The 10339-nt window shown below is 41.0% G+C and overlaps 1 protein-coding gene across 1 annotated transcript in view; it reads left to right on the top strand.

Annotated features, from left to right (window-relative positions):
* Nucleotides 1-10339, top strand: part of Susd1 (sushi domain containing 1) — a 155192-nt gene that overhangs the window by 106953 nt on the left and 37900 nt on the right. Inside the window, exons 11-12 of the mRNA XM_008831144.3 lie at nt 5177-5268; nt 6222-6408. Coding sequence (XP_008829366.2) covers nt 5177-5268; nt 6222-6408 — 279 coding nt within the window. The remainder of the gene's footprint in view (nt 1-5176; nt 5269-6221; nt 6409-10339) is intronic.

Genomic DNA, 10339 nt, shown 5'->3' with positions numbered 1-10339 from the left:
GTCATGCTAGTTAGTAGAGGTGATAAACAATACCATTGAAATCTACCCGATGACTTTATAGACATACACAGGTGCCAAGGATCCAAGTGTAACTGATTGTGACTAGTAATAATCTGATACATACAGATTAGATATGCATGCACCAACATTTCAGTGTTAGTAGCAAAAACGAGTCTTTCTGCAAGGAATAATATATTATAAAAAGGTTAAAAACTCATTCAGTTTTATGTCTTACAGGACTTATACTAAGTTCAATATTGTATAACTGTATTAATTCAACTGTGAACCTAGAAACTTACAGCTACTTGTGAAAAAGATGTACTCTTGTTCTGGAGTGTGTTACTGAATAAGTTAAAGCTGTAATGAAATGCTTCTTCTAATCATGTAGTTACTAAAAAAAATTTTAAAAAAAGTTCCAAAGGGTGAGGCTGGAGCAATGACTCAGCAGTTAAGAGCAGCGGCTACTCTTGCAGAGGACCCAGGTTCAATTCCCAGCACCAACATGGTGGCTAACAACCATCGGTAACTCCAGTTCCAGGGTACTGAATAAGTTAAAGCTGTAATGAAATGCTTCTTCTAATCATGTAGTTACTAAAAAAAATTTTAAAAAAAGTTCCAAAGGGTGAGGCTGGAGCAATGACTCAGCAGTTAAGAGCAGCGGCTACTCTTGCAGAGGACCCAGGTTCAATTCCCAGCACCAACATGGTGGCTAACAACCATCGGTAACTCCAGTTCCAGGGGAATCCAACACCTTCTGATCTCCAAGGGCATTGTACAACATGTGCACTTACATACATACACTCATACACACAAAATAAAAATAATAAAATACTTAAAAAAAGTTTTATTAGAAAATTTATAGCAAAATAAAAAGTAGTTATTAAAAAGAAGGGTATTGTTTTGTTCGGCATATCCATTTTGTATATTTCTGTTAGATTTATTTTACTTGAAGTTGGTTGTAATAGCTTCTCTCTTTGGTTAGGTCTTTTCACTTTGGTATTTTATTTTGTTATGTGTTTCCTATTACTGATTTTTCAAATTACTCAAAACTTGGTGGCTTAAAACAAAACAAGTTGACTGTCACATACTTGTGGATGTCAGACATCTGGAATTGGTGTCACTGGCCTGCAGCCAGGCTGTGTTCCTTCCTGTTCCTGAAAGGGACCAATGGAGCCTCTTTTCCTTACCTTTTCACGTTCCAGAACCTGTTTACATTTCTTAGCTTGCTTAGTTTGTGGTCCCACCTTCCATCAGTTTAATCTCTACTTTGTGTTCTTTGTCTCTCCTCTCTCTCTCTCTCTCTCTCTCTCTCTCTCTCTCTCTCTCTCTCGTGTATAGACACACACACATATGCATGAAAGCATTTTTTTTTAGACAGAATCTCATGTATAACCCATGTTGGCCTGAAACTCTTCATCCTCCTGCTTTAGCCTTCCAACCTGGATTTCAAGTATATGCACAATTCCCTGCTTTCTTCTTCCTTACTTTTCTCCCTCCTTCCATCCTTTCTTTTTTTTGTGTGTGGTATATATATGTACACATATTTCTGTGTGTGTGCACATGTGTGTGCGTGCATGTGGTGACCAGATGGGTTGGCTTGAGTGTCTTCCTCAGTCACTCTCCATCTTATTTTTTTGAGACAAAGTCTCTCACTGAAAATGGAGCCCCCTGATGGAGCCACCTAGAATGGTTGATTAGTGAGCTCTTGGGATCCGTCTGTCTCCTCATCACATATCCCCAGCACTAGAGTTACATACATGCACCCTGTGTCTGACTTTAATATGAGTGTTGAGGAGCCACACTCAGGTCCTCATGTTTGAATAGCAAACACTTTCCTAACTGAGCCACGCCCCCCAAGATTAATGCCACCACCTTTATCCCTGAGCGTCTTAGCTCTCATAAAGATTCTTGGTATTTTACTGAGCCTACCAGATAATCCAGGGTAATCTTTCTATCCTAATCACCTCTTCCAAGTCTTGCTGCTGTGTTTGGTAACAGAGCCATCAGGTCCAGGGACTGGGATCTGGACATTTTAGGGCATCATTATCCAGACTGCTGCACTTCTTGTTGTTGTGTTTCTTGTGTCTGGGTACACTTTGCGAGCTCCTGTTATATTGTTTTGTTTTTCGTTGTCTTCAGACAGTTTCATATTTGTTTGATTCTCTGAGACTTACTGGCATTTGTGTTCCTTTACCCTTTCTTTTGGCATTTTGTACCTCATTGTTTTCTTGTTTCTTTTCCTACATGATCTGGAATGTCCTGACTAATGTCAAGTAATAGCCTTGAGACCAGGCATCTTTGTATTGTTCTTAATTTTACAAGAAATTGCTTAATTGTTTTTACTACCATGCATGGTGAATTCTAATAAAAATGATTAAGAAAAAGAGTTCCTATGAAGTTGAGTCCTTGTTAACTAGGTTTTTAAGTCAGGAATGTATTTAAATGTAGCAGTCATGAATATAAGAGGAAACATATGGTCTCTCTCTTTTATCCTGTTAATAATTTTTCCAATAATGAACTGTGTATTCTGGGGATAAATCTTCCTTGGTCACAGTGTGTTGTTCTTTGAATGGACTACTTACTTCTATTTGCTGATATTTGCTTTCATGATTTTGAATGGGTATTAGTGAGTATGAGTATGGCATAGAATGTTTGATGATTGGTTTTACTATCCCCTGTACAGCTTGAGCAATGATGATTATCTAGTTACATTGAGTGAACTGGAAAGTGTTCTACTTTTAGTGTGATATAGAACTCTTGAAATAGTATTGTTTATAGCAGTGTTAATGACTGGGGCTATATCAGTAGTAGAATGCTTGTGGGCATGTGTGAGGCCCAGAACCACAAAAGCAAAACAAATAATAGCATTATTGATAACCTTAAATATTATTTGTATTTGAATTATCCAGGAACATAATAAGTCTGTCTCTTAGATCACTAATCCTGACCTGTACAACCATCTTTTCTACCCAGCAGTGGGGTTGCATTACCCAGAGACCATCTGTATTTTCTTACCTGCTCTGTCTTGCAGCATCTGAAGTAAGGTTGTAACCTGTGGAGCAGGTTTTCTCTGTGTACACATGATCAGTCCACACAGAAGGGTCACCTCTGCCAACTCAGCTTCATTCGTAGAAACCTGTCAGGCCAGAGGTTTGCTCAATACAGCCTGCCTCCCATAGGACTTTCAGGGGCTTTGGGAGTTGTCTTTACTGATCTTCACACAATGCCTATGAAAATTCCTACAAGTCTGTCATACTATGTCTAGTCTAGGGACCAGGACCACTGTTAAAGGAAGTCACCTCTGATATCAGAGTTTTGTGTAAGAATTTGTTGTTTTAAAAGATCTGCTACAGGCCATGTGTGGTGGCATGTGCCTTTAATCTCAGCACTTGGGAGGCAGAGGCAGGCGGATCTGTGAGTTTGAGGCCAGCCTGGTTTATATAGGAGGTTCCAGGGAGAACTTGTCTCAAAAAGGACCCCCCCCAAAAAAAAACTTGATAGATGTGCCTCTAAAAGTATATGCAATCTATACTAGCTATTAGATTGATTACCATGAAACTGAGAAGGGTTCAAGAAATGCTTCGTTCACTGTACATGATGTGAGATGCAAGCCAGGGGAACCTCCACTTTCATCTTGAAAAGTCCTGCTCTTGAGATAGCATTTTCAGTTCCTCAAGGAGCAATTCTTCCATTGAGATGTAACTTTCAGTTCAGAATTTCAAACCAATGCCTACTTGTCTAGACGATTTCCAAAGCCCAGGACAATGAATTGTTATTTAAACTTAGTAAACCAAGGGTAATTTTGTGCATTTTGTACATCTTAATCATATTTAGACCCCTACCTGTACTCACTCCATAGCTCCCCAGCAGATTTTGTGCATTCTGTCATGTATATTAAGGCCTAGTGAGTTAAATTTGTGTCCCCAAATGCCCCTTGGTATGAGTTCATCCACTGGAGCCTGGTCAGTCTATCTAGAGTCCCTTCCTTAATGAAGACCAGCTCTCTCTCACCCACCAGTGATCAGCTGCCAATAGTTCCTTGGCTAAGATTGGGGCTTCTTGCCCATTTCCCCAGTTCTATGCTGGGTTTTTGTCTGGTTTCAGTTTGTATGAGTCTTGCCCAAGCTGTCACCATTGCTGTAAGTTCATATGAACAAGTTCCCAGAAGCCTGGAAGACTCTTGTTTCCTGTGGTCATGCACCACCCTTGGCTCTTACAATCTTTCTGGCTCCTCTTCTGCAGTGGTCTGAATCCTGGGTGGGTGAGGTTTAATATAAGAGTCCTATGTGGGGACATGTACTCTGCAGTCATTATTCTCTACACTTTAGCCAGTTATGACCTGCTGTGTTAATTGCCCTCTGTTGCATGGGAAAGCTTCACTGGTGAGAGTTGAGAGATGCATTAGTATTCTCTCTACCCCCTGTCACACTGTGTTCTGTGAGCCTTAGATGTAGAAGTTTCATTGTAGATGTGTCACTTAGGACTGGGCATCTCACAGGCACTTATTCTCTATGTGTGACCAGTTGTGGAACTCTGTAATATTCTTTTTCAAAATGAAGCTTCTTTGATGAGTGATGATAGGTATGCTTGTCTATAAATACAAGAATCCATATTTAGCATACAGTAAAAAATTTTGTTTGTCTATGGATATGACAGATGTAGAATTTTCTCTAGGATCTGTGACCTCTCCAGTCATGATCTATTTACAGTACCACACGAGTTTCCTCGCATTGAGCAGGCTTTAAGTACAATTAGATAACTGTGGATTCCCCCCAAGATAAAAGTGTCACTGCTGTACCACTATAGTTTGTTGTGCTGGTCATTGTTATGGTTTAAAGCTTTAAAGCTGGGTTTGGACCATTGATTGGTTTTTCTCCCTTAGCAGCTTGCATAATATCCTCCAAAACTATGACAGCTAGTCTTCAGGCAGGAACTAACCTTAATTTTCAAGAGGAATCCTTCAATTTGATATCGTTGGATCTTAAGTCATCATCAGGAAGCATTTACTTGAAAATGAAAATAGCATTTCTTGGAGACTGTTGCCACTAGCCAACATGAGTCCAAATACCACTGAAGCCTTTCCATGCACCCACTTATCCCAGGAAAACTGTTCAGTGAGAAGGTAGTGTGTTCTGCATAGGATGTAAATTATTTTCTCATTCTTTCCCTTCTGCAGAAAAACAGACTATTAGTAACACTTCCATATTTAATGAAACCTGCTTGAGATGGAGAAATTTGAAGACACCTGGTATAGAAGAGATGTATTTAGTAAGTTACTGAAAGTTATTTTACTTATAGATATGTGTCTTGTGGGGGAGGTTAAAATATCTACAAAACTAAAAACTACTTCCATAGCTACCATTGTCAGCAGATGTATTGTGATGATTAAGCAGCCACTTTTGCTTGTCTCAAGACAGACTCCTTGGGACTGATAAGAAAGCCCGAGAGTTTCTCGAATCATGTATCCCAGTGCCATCAGTGCTCAGACAGCACTCGTGGTAGGAATGCAGTTATCTCTGGTCACACTGGTGTCTCCAGAGATCCCAGGGTCTATATGTGTTGCCTGGAGACTCAAAGGGAAACTTCGAAGCTAGATGTGCTTGTAAGAATGAGAATGGGCATGAAATGAAGGGTGATCATGGGAGGAAAAGGGTGATGCTTGCCTCAGTTGCTGATGTCATGAGAAAAGTGAGGGTCACCAAAAAGAGTGCCCTAATCAGGTCCTGCTTCGTTAAGATTCCTCATTTTCTTTCTAGGAAAATGTCTTTTGGCCTTACTCCTGTAGATTTGCCAGTGGGCTTCCTCACTGTATACGTGATGGCAAAGAGCAAGTTGTCAGTAGGGAGGTAGTCTTTTGTACTTTTATTTCTTTTAGACAGAGTTTCACTACATAGCCTAGGCTGGCCCCCGGCTCTCTATGACATTAAAGATTCAGGCCTCCTCAGGGCTGGAATTAAAGACATGAGCCATAAGGCTCAGTTTGTGCACTTCTATTCTATAACACATGTATTAACCTTATAGTATTGTCATCACAACATGTACAAATGTATCGTGGTGAAACTTTCCTTTAGCTTATTGTTGCATTTACTTCTTGAAAAGATGTTATAGGAGAGAGACAAAGGGAAAGAAGAATAAAACCCCAGGAAAAAGAGTAGGTCTGGAGGCCTTTCAAGAGCCTTTCAAGTCAGTGATTCACCCTATGAGCTCTTTTTATGTTTCAGTTCCACGTTTGGGGCCAGAGATGGTATCAGAAGGAATTTGCCCAGGAAATGATCTTTAATACCAGCAGCAGCAGCCAGGCCCCTGAGGTGTGCCTGGACCTGCATCCAGGTACCAAGTACAAAATCAGCCTTCAGGCTTTATCTTCAGTACTTCCTGTGGTCATCTCCCTGACAACCCAAATAACAGGTAAATCTTGAATAACAGCATTTGGATTAATGGAGTTACCACAGAGCTGTTGATAGGCCCAGATAAAGAACACTGTTGCTTTCTGTCGTGATACAGTAAAGTACAATAAGGAGAGAAGGGAGGAAGGGCGTGGATTCTGAAAGAGGTACAAGGGGCTGGCAGCTGTGCCTGCAATATTTCATTGCTTAAAAAGATCTGAAACAAAATGTTAATGTCTGTCACATCTGGATAGTATATATGTGAGTGTGAGTTAAATTCCTTCTGGACATTTGATGCATTTAAAACATTTCAACCAGGCATGGCACTTCATGCGTATAATCCTACCACTAGAAGTTGGAAACAGGAGGATCAAGAATTCAGTGTCATCACCAAGTTACATAGTTGGAGGCCAGCCTGGAATACATGAACCTTTGTCTCAAAATCCAAATCCCAAACCAAACTAAACGACAACAACAAAAATAAGTCTCTAAAACATTTAATAACTAAAAAAGATTTGTTACTCTTTCACAGTAACACATTAAACGGGCATTCTGGGCTGGGGAGATGGCTGAGTGGGTAAATTGTTGCATAAGCATAGGCCCATGTTCTGATCCCTAGCACTCATGTTAAAAAGCCAGGCATGGTGCACACATCTGTAATCCCAGCATTGAGGGACAGAGACATGTTGGTCTCAGGGCTTGCTGGTCAGCTAGCTAGCCAGCGAGAGACCTGGTCTCAAAAAATAAGGTGGGACGGGTAAGCCAGTTAAGCTAGTAAAGGCATTTGCCATTAAGCCTGATGACCTGAATTTGATGAACCCACATGATGGAAGGAAAGAGCTGATGCCCAAAAGTTGTTCTTTGACCTCTACCACATGCATGCCATGCCATGCATATGCCTGCACACACGTGCACACAAATGTAATGAAAAGTTAATGGGGCCAGAGAGATGCTCTTGCAGAGGAACCAGATTTTGTTCCCAGCACCTATATGGCACCTTACAACCATCTGTAACTCCAGTTCCAGTAATCTGATGTTCCCTTCTGACCTCCATGAGTACCAGATACACACATGGTGTCCATAATACTACAGGGAATACACTCAAACATAAAATAAAAATAAATCTTTTTTCAAAAAGTCAAACAAAGGGTGAGAATTGATAGAGGAAGACACCAAACCTCTGCCTCCACATGCACACACACTGGCTATGGCACCAGCATGCACATGTGTACACACACTCATACATCACACACACACACACACACACACACACACACACACACACACACACACACACACACCACACACTAAAGGAATGTATAAATAAACTGGCTTTCTGATGCACCTGCCTGAAGTGTAACTCTGCATTCTGATCATTTTCTCTACTTTCATCACATTTTGAATCCCTGATCTTCCCACCCACTTGTCTCCCTGAGAAGTTAGAAGTGACAAGGTGTCTGGAGGACTCGCATCTCCAAATCTTCCATTCCTACCTGCATCCTGTACCTTCCTGCCTTCCCTTGTGTCCCCACCTCTATCTAAAGCTTGCATCCCCTCAAGTGTGCATGGGATCCCATCCCTTCTTCCTAACTGAGCACGCCCCGCTGCCCCAGGATAGAATTCTTCCCAGCGCTGCCGAGTACATTGCAGCATCTTGCTCAGCATCTTGCCCATGTTCCCTTTTAGCTGCTTTGCCTTCTCTCAGCCTCTCTTTGTATCCAGACTCCTTGAAGGAAACGTCTGCCTATAGGTTCCATGTCCTTGCTTCACGGTCTCCTTCACTTTCCCTTTGTCTTACTGCTTTATGGACGGGGTCTCCATCTAACCTCCACTGTCAAGCCCAAGGTTCAATTTTGTTCTCACTGGATTTTCTCTGCGGCATTCAACAGTCCTGGAAATATCTTTCCCCTTCGTGTTGGTTCCTTTTGTCTTCCTGGTTACACCTTCTCAGTCTTTTTGAGAGGTTCATCTACCTTTACTGCTCCTTCCTCAGACTCCCTCTCTTTTCTTTCATCGTCTATTCTTTTTTTCCTAGGCGATATCTACAAGTCTCATGGCTCTAACTATTACCTATATACTGATATATTGAGAACTTCCAAAGCTATATTTCTAGACCCAATCTTTTCTTTGGATTCTAAACTTTATCCACCCATCTTCTAAACAATACCCAATTAATTGGTCAGGTTGAGTCCTAATTGAGTCTCTCTGACTCCTAAATTTCTAATAAGTTAATGCACTCTATTGGTTTGCTGTATATATGAATTTAATAATTCAGCCCCACTTTTACCTTTGCCCCTACTAACCCAATCGAGCAGGAACTGTTTGCTTGGATTTCTGCGTAGGCTTCTGGTTTTTATTTTTGATGTTGTTGTTTGATTTTGGTTGTTATTTTCATGATAGAGTTTTGTTATGTAGCTCCCAGGTTAGCTTCATACTTTCTGTGTAGCCCAGGCTGGCTTCAAACTCATGATTCTCTTGCCTCAGCTTTCCAAGTGGATTATAGGCATGTACTACCATGCCTGGGTAGCAGTCACTGTTTTCCTGGTTTCATTCTTGCCTGTTATTCTCTACCACAAACTTTGGTCTCAGTCTTCACCATCATTTTAAAAGGAGCACTCAGCAGCTAGAATGTCTTTTTAAAAAACAAGTACAAGAAGATGACAGTGCCAGCTCAAGGGTCTCCAGTGAGTTTCATTAGTTAGAATAGAATCCGAGTTCCTCATCATAGAGCATGTACTCCAGCCCTGACCACCTTCAATTCATCGCCCCCCACCGCCTCCTTTCTCACCAGGGACCAGCTGTCTCCCTTCCTTGCCTTCTTGCTTTTCCTTAAATGGGCCAGACTTGTCCTGTACCCAGGCCTTTCCATTTGCTATGAACTCTTTCTGGGAGGATCTCTCTCTATGGTCTTTATGATCATTCAAGTATATGCTTGAATGTTACCACCTTGTTTTAATCTACTTTCTGTTGTTAAATTGACCAGGGAAGGGCTAGGGCGATGGCTCATAGTTTAGAATGCATACTGCTCTTCCAGAGGACGTGAGTTCAGTTCCCAGCACCCATGTTGGGTAGTTCACAGCCTGGAACTCCGGGACTGCACTCACATGCACAACGCTCCCTGCCCACATAAAAATATACACACTTAAAAAAATAATAAAATAAACTATTAAAACCAACCATGTGTTGGGTAATTTACAAAGAGTGGAGTTTCATTCAATTCATGGTTTTGGATGTTGGGAAGTCCATGAACATGAGGCTGGCATCTGCTGCTCAGAGCTGGTGAGGGTTTTCCTGCTGGCCATGACATGACAGAAGGCATCATATGGTGAGGCGGAGCAAGTGTGACCAGACAGCTGTTTTTTATTCAAACCAACTCCCTTGATAACCCATGACTCCATCAATGAATTAATCCATCATAAGAACAGAGCCCTCATGACTCCATCACCTCCTAAAGGTCCTGCCTCTTAAATACCAATAATGCATGACTTTGGGATTAGCTTTCCAGCATGTGAAATTTGGGGGACATATTTAAAGTATAGTCCCCTTAGAGAGGCTTCCCCTGACCAATCTTTCAAAAATACCATCCTCAGTTTCCCACCCAATTACTTTCCACTCACCCTGCTTGAATTTCTTCATAGAACTTGCTTTTTATATTTAAAAATTTTCTCCCTTTCTAAAACAGGAGCTCTTGGAAGGCAATTGCTTTTGTCTATATTGAATTTGTCTATTTTTTTCTAGTTTTGTCTATTTTTTTCTATATCGAATTCTCAATGTATGATAATGACAGAACAATAAATAAATATTCCTGCAGTAATAGCCAACTGGTGTATTGATGCTGAGGATGTGCCTGATTAGTCAATAAAGATTTTATACCAAAGGCACTCCACATATTTTCTGCAAAAGACAAGTGTTCTTGGCTTTTCCTTCTTGTGGTGACTTATTAAGATGAATGG

Source organism: Nannospalax galili, unplaced genomic scaffold (genome assembly GCF_000622305.1).
Source record: "Nannospalax galili isolate Female #2095 unplaced genomic scaffold, S.galili_v1.0 scaffold1255, whole genome shotgun sequence".
NCBI lineage: Eukaryota > Metazoa > Chordata > Mammalia > Rodentia > Spalacidae > Nannospalax > Nannospalax galili.
The sequence above is the reverse complement of the archived record's forward strand: the minus strand, read 5'-3'. Positions and strand labels throughout refer to the sequence as shown.